The sequence below is a fragment of the Canis lupus genome, chromosome 31, assembly GCF_003254725.2.
Source record: "Canis lupus dingo isolate Sandy chromosome 31, ASM325472v2, whole genome shotgun sequence".
NCBI classification, from domain to species: domain Eukaryota; kingdom Metazoa; phylum Chordata; class Mammalia; order Carnivora; family Canidae; genus Canis; species Canis lupus.
This window is the reverse complement of record NC_064273.1, coordinates 27082818-27104632: the sequence shown is the minus strand read 5'-3', so window position 1 is coordinate 27104632 and position 21815 is coordinate 27082818. Positions and strand designations below refer to the sequence as shown.

Here is a 21815-nt window from a genome sequence, read left to right as displayed (position 1 = left end):
GATTTGTAGTGCTTCTCTGTTACTTCTCCTCATTCGTGAAATGTTATTGGTTAGTTCCCTGTAACCTCAAATCTCCCAAATCTTACCTTAATTTTACAAACTTTTGAGCCCGTGCTCAATTAGAGAGCTGTTCTGTTACTACTAAGGGTCTCTGTCTCCTAGGAGCCTGATCTAATAGAGGACACAGGAGTTAGGCAGATAATTCTAACGTGTGATAGAACAGCCTCCTTTGGGGCTCTTAAAAAGTACTGTGGGATGGCTATGGGGGTTCAGTGAAGACCTGGGGAAGATAAAGTGGAGTCAGTTTTAGGATGTAGAAGGTGTAAAAAGTAGAGATTGAAGGGTAGTAGTGCTGAAGAACTGAACAGTAGTTTGATTCCAAAGGCCACTACTGGTTAAGTAATTGGGGGGCATGACAAGCTTCATGTCTGTCTAATGTGTTTAAATTTTTAGGTTCTGGATAAACTGAAGATTTTAAGTAGTAGGGTGATATAGTCACAAAAATTGCTTGATTTGTATATATTGTAGAAAGCAGAGATTTGAGGAAGATTGGCATTTTGAGGACTGAGGTAGAATTAAGTAAAATCTGAACTTGGCATGTGTATTAAGTGGCAGGGAGAGGAGGAGAAGCATATGGGCCAGAGGAATCCATGGACTTTGCCATCTGATAGGCTTCTAAGCACCTTTTGCCCCCACTGGGTGCTTGGAAAGCGGTGATGCTATTAACACAAGTCAAGCAGTCATCAAAAGCGTATTTAGTGGAAGGGGGAAAATGTTTGGTTTTTGAACAGGTTGAGTTTGAGACTGAGTGGAAAAGTCGTGTAAATTTTTGGCAAGCAATTGGGCATGTAGAACTCAAACTTGGAAGCAACCAGGAAATAGAGGGAGACATCTGGAAGTCACTCCCAGATGTGCCCTGGAGAAAATTCAGAGAGGGTGAGAAAATGAATTAATATTTTTAATAAGCATCTATGGCATATCCGGCATTTTATAAATATGTACCTAATATTCCTACAACTTTCCACAGACGTCCATTTATAGACAAGGAAACTGATTTTCAAAGCAGTTAAATAATAATTGGCCCAGGGGCATGCTATTAGCTAATGGTGGAGTTGGGATTTGAATGCACATCTCCCCATCTTAATTGCTGCCTAAAGATAATATTTTGTGTAATACCGGGGGAGTGGTTACAGGTTAAGACTTAAGAAAAAAGCTGCTAAAATTTGAGAGTAATGGCATCTGAAGTTTAAGGTTGAAAGATGATGAGGGAGATGAGGAAATAAAGGTCACAGATGTAGTCTTTTGTAGAAGTTTGGTTTTAAGGGATTTAAGGACAAAGTCGCTTCAAGAATGAAGGGAAAGAACAGTTAACAGTGTAGTAGACACTGGTGGTAGGCTATTTGTATATTTACATAGGATGTATATGGTCTTAGCCTTAATAAGTGATATTGAAGCCTGGTCTCCCATGGGAGTAGAAGTTTGAGCACGTTGTGAGAGGGGAAGTGTAGAGAAGCACAGTTTAAAGCAATGAGAGGGCATGCTTAGAATAAAATTGTGGATAAAAGGAAAGGTACAGATCAGCACAGGTAAAAGAGGTCAGTATCTGATGAAGGAAGATAAAAGAATGAAGTTGTTAGAGATACTCATTAAACAGGGGGCTTTTTTGGTGAGATACTTTAAGTGTTGTAAAAAGAGTGGGGAAAAAAATGATCATTTATAGCCAATATTTGCTTTACGCTGCGTTTATGTACTCCTTAATGTGAAGAGTTTGGTATTTTGTAAGTTTGTTGAAAGAATGCAGGTTATAGATTGGATTTTTTTTAAAATCCATGTATTGCATTTTTAGCTTTTAACCAATCTTCTCTAATCTCAAAAGAACGTATCTCCCCACACTGTTTTGGGAAGGGGCAGCATCTATGAGTTTTAAGACTTTTAATTAGGGGCACCTGGGTGGCCCAGTCAGTTAAGCATCAGATTCATGGTTTTGGCTCAGGGTCCTGAGGTCCAGCTTCACCTTGGGCTCCAGAGTTCAGCATGAGGTCTGCTTGAGACTCTCCCTTACCCTCTGCCCCTCCCCTCACTCGTGCAGTCCACACGTGCTCTCTCTCTTTCCCTCTCTAAGATAAAATATTTTTTTAAAGAAGACTTTTAAAGTATGAATACTCTAAGTATGAATTTATGTTGGTACACTTATCCACTTGGGATAAGTGTTGAACCAACTTATCTTGAACCAACTCTTACTGTGAAGGAAGAGTTGAGTTCCATATGGAACCTACCACCTCTTTCTTTTCCCACCGGAAATTTTTGTGTATGGACTATTGTATGTTTCGCCTATTGATTACTAGGTATGATTATCGTCCAGAATTTAAATCATATGATGAAGATGCTTTGTTAAAAGGTTTTGTTTTTTTTTTTTTTTCTTAACCTGCTAATGTTAGTCTTTAGTTGTTTTTGATCATTCCCTTCTTGGAGAGGTCTATATAGAGCAGTGGACAGAGTTGACACAAGATTTTTACTGCGTGGAAGAGATGTAGAGGCCCAGGGCAACAGTTGAGGCAAAATTGGAGATTTTCCTTGCCTCATTTGACCATATTATGCTGTTACCACAGGAGTTTTAGATATTAAAAAGTTACCGCGTTATTCCTCTGTTCTTTCTGGACTCTCAGAAAATTGCTTATCTCCAGCAACAGTAGAGGTCTGGTTTTGTGGTGAATGTAATAACGCTGGCTCTTCAGAGCTTTCTGTTGCAGCATTTATCACTGATGTTCTTGTTGAAAATATCCTCTTCTCTAGAAGTATAGCATTTCATTTAGTATTTTGGTTCAGAAAAGATTACATGGACACATGATAAGGAACGGATTCAGAGAAAAATTGGAATAATGGAAAAGTTGGCTTATAAATCCTGTGAGAGGGGCGGCCCTGGTGGCGCAGCAGTTTAGTGCTGCCTGCAGCCCGGGGTGTGATCCTGGAGACTCGGGATCGAGTCCCACATCGGGCTTCCTGCATGGAGCTTGCTTCTCCCTCTGCCTGTGTCTCTGCCTCTCTCTCGCTCTCTCTGAATGAATGAGTAAATAAATCTTTAAAAAAAATAAAAATAAAATAAATCTTGTGAGACAGAATTCAGGACATAAAACTACCTGGCAGAAAGTTGACAAAATGGTAGTTGGTGTTGGGGCAGGGTATTTTTTGCCAGATACAAATTACAGGTTCTCTGCCTTGGAACCCAAGTGAATATAATACACTTAAAGCATTCCAAGTAACTTCTGTAGATATTTGCACACATTGAAATCTTGTTTTGAATATATTTTGGTAACATGGTAGGAAAAAAGTTGTTACATAAATGATGAACCTTTAGTATTATTCATAACATTTGTTGAGATAATATATGCCAGATCCTTTTTTTTTTTTTTTAAGTATACTTCAGAGCAACAGCATACATCTTTAATTATGAGCTAAAAACAAGCTACACTATGTTATCAGGTATACAGAATGAGTAAATTACCTATTTTGGTAACATTGGTTAATATTCTGTTCCTATGGAACAGGAAAAAGTAGAGTTTGGTGGTAGTTTTGCTTGCCTTAGAACTAGGCCTTTAGGGCAGACCCAGGTGGTTCAGTGGTTTGGCGCTGCCTTCGATGCAGGGCGGTGCAGGGCGTGATCCTGGAGACCCGGATTGAGTCCCACGTCGGGCTCCCTGCATGGAGCCTGCTTTTCCCTCTGCCTGTGTCTCTGCTTCTCTCTCTCTCTCTGTGTCTCTCATGAATAAATAAAGTCTTTTAAAAAAAAGAACTAGGTTTTTAAAAGATTTGTTGAGGGGACCCCTGGGTGGCTCAGTAGTTTAGTGCCTGCCATTGGCCCAGGGCGTGATCCTGGAGACCCGGGATCGAGTCCCGCATCAGGCTCCCTGCATGGAGCCTGCTTCTTGCTCTGCCTGTGTCTCTGTCTCCCTCTCTCTCTCTGTCTCTCATAAATAATCTTTAAAAAGATAAAAAATAAAAAAATAAAAGATTTGTTGAAAGCTTAGACTTGAAGAGACCTATGTACATTTCTGTGTTAATATTACATGTGATTATCACAATTTTTGAATTTTTTGAACTATTAATATTTCACAAACAGTATTATAATTTATTATACCCTGATCACCTTCGTCCTGGTAAATATTTGCATGGTTTATTGATGACATTTTTTTTTAAGATTTTATTTATTTGTTTATGAGAGACACAGAGGTGCAGAGACATAGGGAAAAAAGCAGGCTCCCTGGAGGGAGCCCGATATGAGACTCAATCCTAGGACCTTAGTGGATCATCCCCTGAGTTGAAGGTAGACACTCAGTCAAGGTAGACACTCAGCCGCTGGGCCTATTGATTACGTTTCATTGCTTTACATCTAGAGCTCCTTACTGGTACTTGTGAAGGCATAGATAAATACAGAAGCTTTGATATTCCAGTGAAGCACATTGTACTGATTAGTAGCGAATTCTGCAGGAAATCCAATGTAACTCTGGAGTGAAGTTAAGAACTAGAAGCTAAGATTTTGACGGATTCATAGGGTGGTGGGGGTGGGGGAGATAGCAGGGCTCAATTAAAAGTAGAGGGCCATCCAAGTTCCTCTGAAAGTTATCATTTGTGTTTGGATAATTGGTGATTTTGGTATAAATCCATGTGGGTCAGTAATCCTAGTTGGAAGAGACTATAGAGCAGTGGCATACCTTGCATATTTGACATCCAGAGCGCAATTTTTCTTTTTCTTTTTAATACATCCCTCTTCTACAATAAAATTAATTCCAGAAACAATCATAAGATTGGCCATGAAAGAAACTTGAACTTTATGCTATTTGCAAATATATATTACAGTGGGAAAAAAAAGGAGTTAATATTTTTTAATTGCATTCATACTTTTTGGGGGGAAAAGCAAGAAAACTTATCTACATACTGCTGTCATAATGACTTACTATGATATCCTAGTTTCTTTTTAAACCCTTACTTTCTATGTATTTGTCAGTGACTGTCAAGATGATCTTTACATATTTGTGTTTAGTAGACAGTTATAGCCCAGTTGATCAATCTTCACCTATAATTGATTGAAGAACACTTTTTAATAGTTTTAATTGTGAAAAGTTGTGCATAAAGCAAAAGACCTATACTAATTAGGGAATCTTAAACATAAGTTACCTTTGGTTAGAAATTTAGGAAAAAACCACTTCACAAAAATTCTAGAAATCTAGAATGTCTTTTTTTCAGTTTTATTGTAGCAACTTTCAAATGTCTCCTCAGTCAAAAAAATTCACTGAAAATTTTCCACCAAAAAATTAAATACAGATTTCTATTAGTTAAACATTCTTTACATGTAAGTGGCCACTTATATTTTGTTGAGTGGTAATGGCATTCTCCATGATTTTTGTTTATGGTTCTTCAAGCTCTGTGTTCAAGGTTGATTCTGGCTGTTTGTAAATATTGATAGCAGAAAAAAAGATTTCAGAAAGAGGAGTTGCACTCAAGTATCATATTCTGAATATACTGTTTAAACGCGCACACACACACAGGAACTATAGGATTGGAGAAACAAACTGAGCCTGGGTGCAGACTATACTAAATCTCTTTGTAGTGACTCTCCAAATGAATAGGTACAGCGAAATCTGTGTGTTTTAGTCACTGCCCGCATAAATGGAGGATTTCCTAATGAATTTCCCCTTCGAAAAGATAGTTTAGTAAAGGATATGTAGTAAAAATGTACAGATTTGGTGCTTATATATTGTTAAAACTTAACAGTAACCACAGCAATGGATTAAAAACTTAAGCATCTCAGTCAACAACATGTTTTAGGGGAAGGAATATTTTATACCTCATATTACTTAGAATTGCCAGTGCTTAGTGATGATAAAATGATTTCAATCAGTTTTATTATTTTATTTAGAGTCTTTAGAGACAGGTCACCCACTGATTGCCTGACCTGTATTGGCTTCTCCCGTTGTCCCACTGTCCGTACCCTGTTAACTTAGCAATAGTTGGCCAGCTCTATAGTCTGTAAATCTCTCTGTGGTATTTTTAATGTCTTTATGCATTTTATCATGAGTATTCCACTTTTTTCCTTCCTTTTGACTTTGTCAGAGCTGAGTTTTAGCTGAAGTAGAATTATACCCTGCTGAAAGGAAGCCTATAATATGGAAATTTACTGTAATATGCCTTTTAAGCCTTTAGGAAACAAAATATTCTTTAGACTTTAATGGCCATATATCACCCTGTTCACCTTAATTAAGAGATGCTGAGTGAGAAGAAGTCACTTTGGAAAGGACAGCCAAGTTTGGGGTTCATTGGAGATATGTTCAAATCTTTATAAAGGCTCTAATTATTGTTTAATGCCAAAAATAGGCAAATCCATAGAGACATGGATTATTGGTTGGTGGCAGGGAGGAATGGGTATGGAATTTTTTGGAGGGGATCAAAGTATTCTAAAACAAAATAGTGCTGATGGCTGCTCAACTCTGAATATAGTAAAAAAGAAAAAAACCCACTGAATTTTATACTTTAAGGGGGTCAGTTTTATGGCATATAAATTATATCTCAAACTTGTTTTAAAAAATAGGAAAACGTTCATTTTTAGCACACCATTTTCATTGTTTTGTTGTTTGGTCGGATTTTCTTTCCATTGAAAACAGTATGTGGTAGCGACCAAGAGGTTCTGTAAATTTTTGTTGATACTGAATCCTAAGTTTGTTTTATAGGGTATCTTTAGTTTTTACATACTATTTTAAGAAGTAGTCCAATGGGGCTGTCCAGGAGAACGACAGACAGGAAAAGTATCGGGCATTTGCTCATTAACTACCAGATGACAGCTAATGGGCTAAGAGTTTTATATAGGTGTGCCTTTGTACTCTTTCCATTTTAAAGGTAGGGAAACCTAAGAGATGGTGTGAATTAACCAAGGTCACACTGTGTAGAAATGTCAGTTCTGAGATTTGACTGAGTACTCTTAAGTACCCATCTGAGCCCAATCCATAGCCCCATATGGTTGTGCTGAAGTTTTTTTGAGCAGATCTTTGTCTACTCGAGTGTTTATGAGGGGAGAGGGCTCACTGACAACTTTTGTACATCTGAAGCATGGCAGCAAGTGCACTATAATGCATACTTTTGGAAGGATTTGTAGAAGTTTAAGAATAATGAAGCTTGGTAAATTTTTAAGTCATGCATATATGATCCATGTTTAAAACTTAAAGGCATTTGTATTTCTTTTACTGATTTATATTCAGAACTAAAATCTTAAATTGAGAATTTTATTTATTTTTTAAAAGATTTTGTTTGTTTATTCATGAGAGGCAGAGACATAGACAGAGGAAGAAGCAGGCTCCTCGAAGGGAGCCTGATGTAGGACTCGACCCCAGGACTCTGGGACTACCCCCTGAGCCGAAGGCAGACACTCAGCTGCTGAGCCACCCAGATGTCTCAAACTGAGGATTTTATAAATGCTAACATTTTCAGTTTTGTCCCATGCTTGTGTGTAAATCCATTCATAAGAACTTTGTGGAAATAACTGGTTATAAATGAAATACATGAAGTATGGGATGATTTTTATTTTTTCTTCTAATCAAATGATTCCATATCCAAGAACTAATTTTATTTCTTCTATTAAAGTCTAGGAGGAGGGATCCCTGGGTGGCTCAGCGGTTGAGCACCTGCCTTTGGCCCAGGGCATGATTCTGGAGTCCCAGGATCGAGTCCCGCATCGGACTCCCTGCATGGAGCCTGCTTCTCCCTCTGCCCCTCTCTCTCTCTCCCTCTCTCTCTCTCTCTCTGTCTTTCATGAATAAATAAATAAAATCTTAAAAAAATAAAATAAAATATAAAGTCTAGGAGGAAATACCTAATTCACAAAAATTTTTTTTTAAGATTTATTTATTTTAGAGAGAGAGAGTGAGCTAGCGAGAAAGCAGACGGAGAGGGAGGAGCAGATTCCCCACTAAGCAGGGAGCTGGATGAACGCTGGACGCAGGGCTTGTAGGGCTTGATCCCAGAGTTGAATTGAAGACTAACGTTTAACCGACTGACCCACCCAGGTGCCCCTCACAATAATGTTCTGTAGCCAATTTTGGGGGGACACAAAGTTCACTAATGAAGCACAGTAGAAGTAATTTTGCAATTTTGCATCTGTACTAGTAGAGCAGTGGCATGGATAAAATATTTGCCATTTCTTAAAGTCACCCTCTGGTCTATTTCTTGATCAAGTGAAAAGAAAGAAGTGGAGGATTGATTGTAGTTCAGTGAACCAAAATGCAGGTTAGAAATAGAAAAATGACCTGTTGTCCTAAGGTGGAACTGAATAGGTTAAAAGCTCTGCTAAAGAGAGGCCGCCTTGGTTCTAAAGTGAAAAGTTTGAGTGAGGGGCACCTGGTTGGCTGGGTCATTAGAGTATGGGACTTTCCTCTCCATCTTGGGGTTGCGAGTTTGAGTCCTACGTTGGGTGTAGAGATTACTTCAAAAGATTTTTTTGAGTTAAGGGTAGACTCTTGGAAATTGTAGGAGAGTTAGTCTTAAATGAGTAATAAATTAAGGACATATTTGATAAATTAAGTTGTCAGAAATTAACTGCTTAGAAAATTAGTTATGCCAGCAGCAAATGGTAACAAATGGGGCTTGGTGATAGAATTAAAAAGTGGGGAATAATGCAGATGACATTTAAACTATTGTTTGCCATATTCTCTTTCCCCTTTTTAAAGATTTATTTATTTATTTTAGAGCTTGCGAGCTCTGGCAGAAAAGGCAAAAGGAGAGGGAAACAATATCCCAGGTGGACTCACTGTTAAGCACAGAGCAGACTCAGGGCTTTATCTCAAGACTCTGAGATCACGACCTGAGCTGAAACCAAAAGTTGGGCGCTCAACCAACTGTGCCACCCAGGCACCCCTGCTGTATTCTATTTTCTTAATGCACATAGAGATATAAATAGTTAACTCAAAAGTAGTTTTATGTTGAATATTAAATATTTTTATTTGTATTTATAGATGTGTATTTTGTAAAACATTACTCCAAATTCTGGAACTAGGAGAAAAGTTGGAGAGTTTGTAGGAAGATACAGAAGGTAAAGCAATGTAGGAAAAGCTTGAATTTTTTTTTTTAATTTTTGAACTTGAGAATATTCTGTGCAGCTGCGTGGCTTGTAAAAATATCTGGTTAGGGTTCTTTAGAAATCTGAAAAGTGAATTTTGTAGAGAAATAAATGGAACTATTTTCTAGTGTTTAAGTCAAATGAAAAGACTGCTCAGTAGGAGCAGGGAGACAATGGTTTCTTTTTCCTGACTCTTTGTTTTAAAAAGCCTTATAAATTTGCTTCATCTTAGGAGTATTTCATATTAATACCAGACTGTCTTGTTTCTGTACCTTCCTCTAAGCAAGTTGAGAATTGGTTAAACATTTGGGTTTCAAAAGACTTGATTCTATGGAAAGTAAATAGAATTTGCTTGGCAGTAAAGTATGTCAGTATTAAAGGGGGTACTTTCTTCAACGCGCGGGGTCAGCAAAACACAAAGACAGTGATTTCTCAAATTTGGGTTTTATATCCACAAGAGCACCAGTTACTGCAAAGTTTAAAGAGGCAAAATTTTAAATCTATTTTTAAAAAATTGTTTTAATAATTTTGAAAAACTTGCTAAAGATTTACAAGCCATTGGGACACCTGGATGGCTCAGAGGTTGATCGTCTGCTTTCAGCTCAGGGTGTGATCCTGGAGTCCCAGGATCAAGTCCCACATCATGCTCCCTCTGCCTGTCTCTGTGTGCATCTCATGAATAAATAAAATCTTTAAAAAAAAGATTATAAGCCATTGACTTGAAAATAACTGAACTTCAGAGACAAGGTTTAATCTGTGAATAAGCTGTATCTGATAATGATGGTTCTATATGTTTATTATATTTATCATATTTATAATCAAAAGTTGAGAAATGGATTTTAGTCTCAGACACAAAATCTTTCATTTTTAAAATCAATGGATTTTAATATTTTTCCTTGTGAAATTAATGCAAGTTATGTAAATTTAAATTAGGAAATAAAAGAAAATACCATCCCATTGAATACCATTAATGTTTTAGAGTGTTTGAGTCTTTTTCTCCTTCCACTTGTGCTTGGAAATTTTTATATGGTTCCCAGAGATTTTTGATAACAAATTATTTTCTAATTTTTAAATGGTCATCATGGAAGATTTGAGGACCTGATTATTGTTTAAGATAAACGTCTAGACGTGGAATTGTTGGCTTAAAAGATATGGTTGTTATTGTTACATAGCTTTATTTTATTTTTTTTTAAAGATTTTGTTTATTTATTCATGAGAGACACACAGAGAAAGAGGCAGAGACACAGGCAGAGGGAGAAGCAGGCTCCATGGAGGGAGCCCGACGTGGGACTGGATCCCAGGTTTCCAGGATCAGGCCCTGGGCTGAAGGCTGTGCTAAACCGCTGAGCCTCCAGGGCTGCCCTGTTACATAGCTTTAAATTTTTTTTCTGAAACTAAAACTCCCCAGTTAGGTCTCATCTGTAGAGGACCCTCTTTGCTTGATGTTGATCTACATTTATGCCAGTTAGACAATTGAAGAATTGTATCTTACTATTTGCACTTCATTGATTTTTGGAAAGGTTGAACTTTTTTTCCTGTGTTTATTAATTGGCTATTGGGATTTCCTTTGTTAATTGAACTACCTCTTTATTATTTTTAGTTTCACCATCTCTTATTGTTTGTACATGTCTTACCTTCAGGTAAAACAGCATAGGTGGTAGAATGGCATTGTGCATGTGATTGGTTTGCAACTCTCTTTACCTCTCAACCTATCTCCTATCATGTTGAATTGCTCAGAACTAAGAAAGTATTGGTTTAGGGATACCTGGGTGGCTCAGCGGTTGAGCATCTGCCACTCAGGACATGATCCTGAGTAAATGTATTGGTTTGAACAAACCTTTGATAAAATGTACTTAGGCATAAAGTACAATGCCATGTAAAAGGAGCTATTAGTTATCCCTTTCCTAATTGTTGCATTAGTATTTTATAAAGCTGTCTTTAAGCTGTAATTAGACAAAGCATCTTTAGAGAAAAAATGATTTTAAAAAGTTTTTTTTTCCTAATTGTTTCCCTTTGTTAAGAAATGTAATGTGTACTCTTATAAAGTGTTTATATGTTAATAAGCATTAACGTTATGTTGGATTTAACTCTTTATTCAGTTACAGTTCATGTGTCTGATAAATTAAGTCAAATGAATGAAAGAGGAAGAAAGACTAGAATTAAACATTTTGATATCTGCATCTATCAGGAGGGAGATTGAGTAGCAACCTGTCGCTGTCAGTGTACATATTTCCTTTTGGAAGCATTCATATTTTTTGTTTAAAGTTTGTAATTAAGTATTAATAATAGGACCTTAAAGCAGAATTTGTCATCTTGGAGGTGATAATAGGAAGGAATATTGCATATATAATTAGTGTAATTTTTTATAAAATAAATTTCAGGAAAGCAAAATTTTTCAAGTTTAGGGAAAAAAATGTAGAGGTAAGTGCTCCATTGAAAGATTTCTAAAGGAAACATTGGGATTAGATGTTAGAAGGGTTATTTAGACTAATACAATCTTCTAATTCTTTTCCCTGCTTTGACAGCTCTCTTTCAAAGAATAGGAAAACGCATATTCCAGAACTCAAAGACTCAATGCCAATAACTTTTATCTTTTCTGGTTCTGTTGATTTGTTTTATGAACTTCTGGAAATTTCTAATCTAGGAGCCAGAACAGATCCACTAACAATTCATAACTGACCGAATTAAACTTTTTTTCTTCTGTGAAGTGTTTTGTCTAGTGAGGACTATAAACCAGATATTTCAGAAAGATATTTGTCATGACTTCATCATGAATAAATTAGAAAAATATAGGTAGGATGAGAGTATTGTTACGTGAATTTTACCTGACAGGCAGTGTCCAAGGACTATCAGATAGGGTCATCCCACAAGTAGGTCCTGTTCTTATTAATTAAAAAAAAAAAACCTTGATTTGGAGGAAGGCATATATAAAGTGTATTTATGAAAGTTCATGAAATGTATAAGCTGATTGGAGTAGCTGCTGCATCAAGTAGCAGAAAATTATTTCCAGATGACCTAAGCAGGTTGAAAGGACTGTTAGAAAACAATGCAAAGCCAACATGAAGATCGAATTTTGATAGAGATTCCATTGAAAACAGTTTGAGAGTTTTCTCTCTGTGTCAACTTTTTTTTTTTTGAAAGATCGATTGATCTTTCATTCATTTGTTCCTCCCCCATCCACTTCTGGAATCCTGGAATCTCTTATATGTTGCCTTACTGTGCAGATCTGATTGGGTTACAGATCTTGGGATGGGTTAATTATCCTGAATTATCTAGATGAGCCCAATGTAATCCCAAAGGTCCTTATATAAGAGAGACAGGAGAGTCAGAAAGTGATGTGACAGCAGAAGCACAGAGGTCGAGGAGGACAAGATGCTACCCTGTTGGCTTTAAAGATGGAAGAAGAGACCATGAGCCAAAGGAATGTAGATACCTTGCAGAAGCTGGAAAAGCCAAGGAATAGATTCTGCCCTAGAGCCTCCAGAAAGAATGTAGTAGCCCAGCTAACACCTTAAATTCAGACTACTGAGATTCTGACCTCCAAAACTATAAGATAAATTTGTGGTGTTCTTAAGCTTCTAAGTTTGTGGTAATGTGTTATTGCAGAAATGGGAAACTAATAATAATACAGTCCACTAGTTTCCGTTAACAGTAATGCATCTGGATGATGTCAATTTGGGAATACCATACAAAGGAATTAGCCAGGATACATCTAGAAATCATCATTTTACTAATAGTTGAAGAAGATAGTTGAGTGGGAAACATATTTAGTTCTCTTTAAATATTTTGTCATGCAAGAGAGATCACTATTCAGAATGGAAACGGGGAGGGAAAGTATCAGAAGGGAGATTGGGAGTTAGCACACAGGAGGCCTCTATAACCATCAGAGCTGATTAGTTATGAGATATTAAGCCTTATGTCACTAGGCAGGAGCTGCAGGTATAAAAGTATTTCTGAATTCAGTGTAAGTACCAGATTAGGTCCTAAAATGCTATTACAGCTTTAAGAGTCTTTGATACTACAGTATTGTCACTGTAGAGAAGATTTCTCTAAATGCAGTATTTGAATAGTAGGTGAAATACAAAAAAGATATTACAAAAAATGAACTCTGCGTGTGTGTGTAGATCTCAGGACATTGTATAGCTTTATTTAGTGAGTTACTTAATATGTCAGGTACGAGGCTGAGATTTATGTATATTATCATTTAATTCTAATAGCCTTATGAGATGAAATATATACTGTTAATCCCTTTTTTCATATTTGAAAGATCCTTGAAGTTTAGAGGTTAACTAGTCAGTTTATACTGTTAGCAAATAGCAGAGTATCATGTTACTTTGACGACCTCAAACTGAATTCTACAGGCATCATAAGCCAAATATTTTCATTCTTTACCTTTTTTTTTTTTTAAGATTTTATTTATTTATTCATAGAGACACAGCTAGAGAGAGAGAGAGGCAGAGACACAGGCAGAGGGAGAAGCAGGCACCATGCAGGGAGCCTAATGTGGGACTCGATCCCGGGTCTCCAGGATCACGCCCTGGGCTGCAGGCGGCACTAAACCGCTGTGCCACCGGGGCTGGCCCCATTCTTTACCTTCTCTTGAAACTATTCCTTATTGATATAAGGGATCATGATGAATTTTTGGACTATTTTGTATCTCAATCTTCTCTATATGTCATGTAGCAAGACTGTGTTTACATTTATTTATACTTTTTGTAGTTACTCAGCTAGTGACAGCAAAAAGCCAAACTCACATCTGTTTCCAGCAAGTACATTTTTTCTACTAATGCCTTCCAAGGGGGTCTTGTACCCTTTTTTGCCTACTGCTTCTGCTGTTTTATATGAGAATTGCATGGGTTTCTCTGGCTGCTTTGATATCCTTGTTTTCATTGACAGATTACATTTCTTGGGAATAGGGGCTATAATAGGGAGAGTGCTGCTCCTAGTGATACTTCTGGAGCACTTGCAGGTGATACACTAGTCATTCCATCTGCCAAAATGAATTCAGTTCTCATTGAAACCTCTGAAGTAGATTAACTACCATGTCCTTTTTACATATGAGGACACTGCACCCTACAGAAGTTATGTAATTTGCCCAGAATTGTGTACATGGCTGGACCCAGAATCAAAACCAGGTCTTTCTGACTCTTTGCAGAATACCTACAGTATCTGATTTTTTTTTTCTCCAGTAGAGTTTGTCGGAATTAAATTTTATGGTTCTCACACATTTATATAAAGCCAATAGGTTTTTTTCCTTGAGGTTTGTTGGCTGAGATTGGATGTTGGTCAGAAATAACTAGAGCCCAAATTATCTTTACCTTCTTTCTACTCTATGTATACTCTGTATTCTAAACTTGATTGAAAAGTAGGAAATTTTTTTTCTAACTTAATAGTGCTGCTTTTTTCCCCACAGTTTGTTTATCAGAAATGTGTTAATGTCTTAAAGAATCTATTCATTACTGAAAGTTGACAGCAGTTGGTTTGGGCTTTATTTTCCTCATTTCTAAAACAAAAGAATTTTTCTCTGAGTCATTGCCTTTCACATTATTTGACTGTCACCCCTATACTAAGATATATAATTTTACATAGAGAGGTGCTTTTGCATACATACCCACACACAAAACTGAGAAATTTCACCAAATAGTACTTACCCTTGCTGTGTACAATGCTGTTTGTTTTATTTTTTACTCTATTCCACTAAAAAACTTGTGTCACACCCATTAAGCTCATTTTTATATTCTAATATATCTCAACCCACAGTTTGAAAAACACTCCTGGGTTATTTTCAGGATTCTCTCTCCTTTCAATAAAATTATGTGTAGTGTTAATAGTAGGTAACATCTATTGTGTACTTACTCTGTGCTAGGTGCCGCATTAAGTGCTTTTTATATGTGTTGTTTGTATAAAACTTCCCTAAAAAGTAGGGGCTATTATTTTCATTTTACGGATGAAGAAACAATTTCTCATAGCTAGCAAGTGGGAGAGTCAAGATTTCCCAGACCGTTGATTATTGATCTTGTGTTCTGATCATTTCTTTAACAGAAATTTGTTTTTTAAAATTCAGGAACTATAGTATGAACCTTAGATCACCACAAGGTCATATACTTCTGAGAGATTCCTCAGCCAACATATCAATTAACTCTTTCTTACCTAAGATTATTGTCATCATCTTTAATGTCTGTGCTATTCATTCCTCCAATGGAATATAGCATTAATTAAATAATTTCTTTATTGTTAGATAGTTGTTGGAAAGAACTTGAACTTTGTGTAGTAGTGAACCACAGATTAAATTTACCACTTTATTAGCTTTATAGTTTTTTTTTTAATTTTTATTTATTTATGATAGTCACACAGAGAGAGAGAGAAAGAGAGGCAGAGACATAGGCAGAGGGAGAAGCAGGCTCCATGCACCGGGAGCCCGACGTGGGATTCGATCCCAGGTCTCCAGGATCGCGCCCTGGGCAAAAGGCAGGCGCTAAACCACTGCACCACCCAGGGATCCCTAGCTTTATAGTTTTGAGCAGATTCTTGAACTTTTGTGCCTCATTGTTTTCATCTGTAGAATGGAATTGAAATATCTAACTACCACAAAGGCTATTAGTGTTTCTATTTAAATAGGTGGTGTCAGTGCACATGGTTATAGGTAGGTGTATCAGTTTCAGCATAACTTTTGGGTCTCTATATCCAATGAAAGCATTGATCTAAATGTCTTGGAACCTTTTTGCCTTGTGAAAGGTGTAGACACCGATAAATTTGTGCTTTGAAGAAGTCAGTAAAATGTTAGTAACATTCATTGAGCTTTTAAAAGGTAATTTTTAAAATCTCTGGTTTTGAAACTTATCTGCCTGTAGTATTTTTCTTCATAAATTATATCAAATACAGATTTTCAACTTTAAGATTTAAGAAAGGCATTTGTAAAGGAAAGTAAAGAACATCTAAAAAATTTAAATTTGATAGAAGCATCATGGTGCTTACAAGTAAGAGGTATTTTAAGAATGGTCATTTGTAAGGCACTGAGACATGGCTCAATGTACCAGACACTGAACTTGATACTTCCTAATAAGCCCTCAGAAATTTGTTAAATTAATGAAAAATAATCCAAAACTGCATTTCCACCCCCTCAACTGCCACTTCTTTACTAGTTGACTTTGAAATCACTTTCAAAAACAGTTCTCTGTTTAAGCCACCAAACAAGGTTTGATTTGCACATCTTTCCGTATTCGACCGTGCCAAATGCCTTTGATTTCTGGTATTTGTCCTGATGTTCATTTGTGCAGTCCCTTTCTCTATACCACAGTGGAATTTTTGGTATATGTTTTTGGCTTTCTTCTTACTACAGATTTTTCCTCACCTGTACTCCTGGCTTTTATTCTGTGACTTTTCATTTTCTAGCCTGGACCTTTTTTTTCTGTGTCCAAGATCCCTAATTTTATATCTGCCTGCATTTCAGTAGGCATCCCAAATTATATTCAGTATGTTTTGTCATTATCCCTGAGTCAGTACTATATATATATAGACAGGCACAGGTGCCTGCTTGATAGTTTGTCTGTATTCCCTATCATAGTTAAGGTCCTGTATGTATTTAATCCCTTAGCAGCATTGTGTTAAAGGTATGAATGTGCTATTAGGACTTTTGAGCTATAAAATCTACAAAGTATAGTTCAAAACCATTTCCTGGGCATCATTCAGAACAGGTGGGAGATAATCTGTGTTAGCTGTTAATATGATTTTTTTTCTCCCAAGTTTTTATATAAATTCTAGTTAGTTAACACACATGGTAAAATTGGTTTCAGGTGTAGACTTTAATGATTCATCACTTACAACACCCAGTGCCCATCACAAGTACCTGCTTTAATACCCATCACCCACCTCCTCCAATTGTTAATAAAATTAAATTATATATCACTGAATTTAATTCTTTCTTATACATTGTAGGCACTCAGATGTTGGTTCCCTCCTCTCTTCCAAAAGTCATCTTTTTCTTCATGAAGTGTTTAACACCTTTTTCACTATCTCTTAGATAATGGATATAGCACTTGAGGGTTCTCTTGCTGGTCTTTTGCATGAATGGTTATACTGCTATATGATGTAGTCTGTAATTTAATTTTTTTTAACAAGTTATGGAGTATTTTATTGAATGGCACACTAGTCTGTCTTGTGTGCTCAGTTGGCGGGGGTTTTTATATGGCAGGTTGCTTGCTGCTGACATAATCAAGTGCTTTTTGGTACATTAAATGAATATTAGCTTTTGCTTAGACTTCATGAAAATATGATTCTGTAAGCTTTTAATGACCAGAGAAATAGTTCTCGTTGTTCATTCTCAACATCCACGTATAAACATTTTTGCATTCCTCTTCTCTACATTAAGGTACAGAGAAGGAAATAGAACAGCAGTAATAAACAATTGACTTAATAAACTTTATAGCTTGTAAATGGTAAGAATATATCCTTTATAAATGCATGCAATAGGGCGGCCCTGGTGGCTTAGCGGTTTGGCGGCGCCTTCGGCCCCGAGCATGATCCTGGGCTCCCTGCATGGAGCCTGCTTCTCCCTCTGCCTGTGTCTCTGCCCCTCTCTCTCTCTCTCTCTCTCTCTCTCAATCTCTCTCTCTCTCTGTGTTTCTAATAAATAAATAAAATCTTTTTTAAAAATGCATGCAATATACTTTTTTTACATTGTTTACATTTTTATAATTTGGAATTAAGTTGTAATAGTTTGTTTTTTCATTTCCCATCAGTTTGTATAGTCTCAAAGTTTACGGTTTCCTTTTTAATTGTTATCTGTTAGTGGGCATTTATTCTCAAGGATAATTTTTATTACATTGATAAATAATAATCATGACATTATTTAGAGAATCATATTTTTTAAACAAATCCCTTTGTAAATATCTTTGTGTTTCTCCCTTTTTTTTTTTTTTAAGATTTTATTTATTTAATCATGAGACACACACAACACACAGAGAAAGGCACAGGCAGAGGGAGAAGCAGACTCCATGCAGGGAGCCTGACGTGGGATTCGATCCTGGGTCTCCAGTATCATACCCTGGGCTGAAGGCGGCGCTAAACCGCTGAGCCACCAGGGCTGCCCTCTCCCATTTTCTTTTTAAATCTTAGTATTACCAAAGGAAAATTTCTACCTTTCTCTGCTTAAACCAGAGTATCTGGTTCTTGTATTGATTATTTCTGGTATTCCATACCTTTTCTAATATTATGCTTACTGTTTTCTATATTACCGTTGTGTTTGTAGTTGTGAAAAGCTGTGAAAATCCTCTGAATTTTTAGGATATGTTGCCAATTGTGGGGCTATTTATACTTTGGTACTTTAGGTTAGCTTCCTAGTGCTCTAGTAAAGATCTGTGTCTTAGAGTTTCCATATTTGGAATGTCAGCATAATTTGGAAAGAAATGGAAATATCATATAAAGCCCTAAAACTTAATTATTTCATAATGTCTTTTTAGGGGTGCCTCAGTTGGTTAAGCATCCAGCCCTTGATCTTAGCTAGAGATGAGTTCAGGCCATGCTGCATTGGGCTCCACACTGCAGCTGGCGCCCACTTAAAAAAAGAAAAGAACCCACAGATTACCTTTTTAGAAGTCCTAGGGTACATACCCATGATTAAACAAAAGTAAACAGTGGCACCTGAGTGGCTCAGTGGATTGAGTGTCTGACTATTGGTTTAGGCTCAGGTCATGATCTCAGGGGTCCTGGGATGGAGTCCCATGAGTGGGCGCAGGCGCACACTCTCTCTCTCATATCTTAAAAAAGAAAAAAATTTTTAAAGATGTAAGCTTCTTGATGTCAGAATTTTATCTTTGTAACTCTGTGGGCTCTCATTAAGTCTTGGTTGGATTTAAACTTTGGGGGAAGAAGTATGTATATGTGGTTAAATCTCATGGAGAGCACGTGATTGTTGGACTTTCTGTTGTGAGATTTGTTGAATATGGCACTATTTTTATGCTGATTAAATCAAGAAATTGTTAATTCCAGCATTTTAAATTTCTTGCCTGATTGAATACATCTTTCTCCAAATGAACCTTAGAATTATTTGAAGTTCTCCAAAATCTCAATGAGGTTTGCATTAAATATTGAGTCATATTGTTGCCACATTTAGTCCAGAAACCCCCAGTAGGTTTCCATTTAAATTATTTTTGTGTTCTTCAGTAAAATTTTATGATTTTTTTCAGTTATAGGTTTTGTAATTTCTTAATATTTTTTCTTTTTTTGTTCTATTTAGTGTATTTTCCCATTGTATTTTCTTAGCAGTGATGCAGGTATGTAGGAAAGCACTTTTCTTTACTAGCTAAATTATTCAACTTAGTTCCAAAAGTTTGTTATTCTTTTAGTTAATAAATTACATTATCTTTGTAGGACTGGAGGGAATTGACCTCTGACTTTACCTTTATTTTTAAATTATTTTCGTTTTTTAAGCTCTTTTCACTTATGGATATGAAACCTCCCATCTCTCGAGCCAAGATGATTCTTATCACTAAAGCTGCTATTAAAGCTATTAAGGTAAGAATAAAATAAATATATTTAATTCAAAAAATGTTTTAGAAATTTTGAAAATAACTGAGAAATGTGAGAATTCATTCTGTTAGTTTAGGCCTGAATCAAAGAGTTCTAACTAGCTTTTGCTGAAGGCACATGATAATAGAGTGTGTTCAAACTGTAACGTATTATTTCAAAACCTGCTTTTTTCCTTTTTTGTTGTTTAGTATTTCCCCTTTATATTTCTTCAGCTTTGCTGAGGTATAATTGACAAATAAAATTGAATATATTTAATAATATAATAGAACATGTTGGTTTGATACACATAACACATTATGAAATGATTAACACAGTCCAGCCAATTAGCACATCTTTTGCCTCATATAGTTGCGTGTGTGTGTCAGAAAATTGAATTAACAGAAGTAGACAGGAGAATGAAAAGGGTTTTTTTCCTTTGTTTTACTTAATTCTTGTCATAAATCAGCCGAGTATTTGCCTCATATATTTAGAAAAAAAAAAAAAAGCTTAGGCTCCATGAAGTTAAATGTTTTCCTCAAGATCACACCTTAAATAAGTGACTCATATTAGAAACTGCATTATTTAGTTCCAGTTCCACTGTTTTTATCCCTTTTGTAAAGTTGTCTGATACACTGCTTTATTAAGGATTACTGATTAAGAATCTAAGAAAAAGACCTCCTTTTTGGAGGGATTTTTGTAATTTCTGTTTTGGTTCTCTTTAATTTATGATTCACTTATTGACAAGGGATTGTCATGGGTCATTCGGTATTATCTTGAGAATTACTCAGATTGTGCAAATTATAAGGTTTTAAGTATTTTCTAATACCATTACTGAAAATGTAGAAGTATATAAATTGTACAGTAATTTTCTTCTAATTTTTTTCAGCTTTATAAGCATGTAGTTCAAATAGTAGAAAAGTTCATCAAAAAGGTAACTATCCATTTTATTAGTATCTCATTTTAGTTATGATCAATATTTGTAATTTACTTTGTAAATTGTAAATTTGCATGCTTGCTTCTAAAGCCACTCTACAAAGAAAGTTGTCAGTAGATGTTCTTTTTAATTACTCAGGTTTGTATTTTTAACAAACGTTTATAGCAGTTCTTTTGATTGAGCGCTTAGTCTGAGGTAGGCACTCAAGTTTCCTGTGTACTTGACACGACTCTTCCCTGAGCTTGATGTGCCTCCTCTGCTATTTGCTCTACTTTGTTGACCTTTAACTCATCTTGAAGTATTTCAAATGAAATCACTTTGTAAAGCTTTTCCAGCTTTTCCCTGCTTCTATCATAAATCATTTTTCAGTTTTGCAGTTGTATCTGGTTTTATAACCATGTGATTAGCACACATCTGTCTTGTCAGGTTTATACATCTGTCCTCTCCCCCCATGCTGGAGCTGTGCCATGTAGTACATACCAATACATGTGTGTAACATTGTCTTTGATCCATGGCCTTTGACTACTAGCTGAGAGGTAGGAGTTAGGAGTCCCAACAGACCAAAAACATGATCAGTAGAAGCTTTCATAGTAGCAAATCAAAGTCCAAATAAGTAAAGTGGAAAAAATTTTAAATTACCTACATGCGACCACCCCAAATTACTCTTATATTTATGTTTGGATCTATTCTTTTTTTATTATATACACATACGTTCATAAAAAAACCAATGACATTCGGATGCTTGGGTGGTTCAGTGATTGAGTCTGTCTGCCTTTGGTTCAGGGCATGATCCCAGGATCCTGGGATGGAGTCCCACATTGGGCTCCCTGCAGGGAGTCTGCTTCTCCATCTGCCTGTCTCTCTGCCTCCCTGTGTCTCATGAATAAATAAAATCTTAAAGAAAAGAACCTCACTGACATTGATAACCTACTTTTCCCACTGAATTTATCATAAAATGTCTACAAAAAATTCCATTGCATGATTGTTTCCACAATTTATTCAGTTCCTTTTGGACATTTCACTTCAGTGGCTGGCCTGGAAGAAAAAATTAGATGCATCTTAATTGTTTTCCTTACAATAAATTTCTTAATGTAGAATTGTTGGATCAAATAAGACTTTGCTTTTATTGCTAAATCATCATCCATAAAGGTTGTACCACCAGAAATGTATACAGGTGTGTGTTTCTCTTTTCTTTTTATCTTGTTAATTTGATAGACCAAAAATGATCTCTCCTTTTAGTTTTTCTTTTCTCTGGTACTGTACTTTAGTAGAATT

At 36.1% G+C, this 21815-nt stretch overlaps 1 protein-coding gene across 3 annotated transcripts in view; it reads left to right on the top strand.

The window, feature by feature from the left end:
* SCAF4 (SR-related CTD associated factor 4) overlaps positions 1-21815 on the top strand; it is a 58273-nt gene that overhangs the window by 2603 nt on the left and 33855 nt on the right. For 2 of the 3 annotated variants that reach the window (XM_049104529.1, XM_025449733.3), the window contains exons 2-3: positions 19529-19612; positions 20493-20537. In XM_049104529.1, coding sequence (XP_048960486.1) covers positions 19529-19612; positions 20493-20537 — 129 coding nt within the window. Of the gene's footprint in view, positions 1-19349; positions 19372-19528; positions 19613-20492; positions 20538-21815 lie in introns of those variants that run through there. The other variant, XM_049104528.1, reaches the window with a different exon arrangement.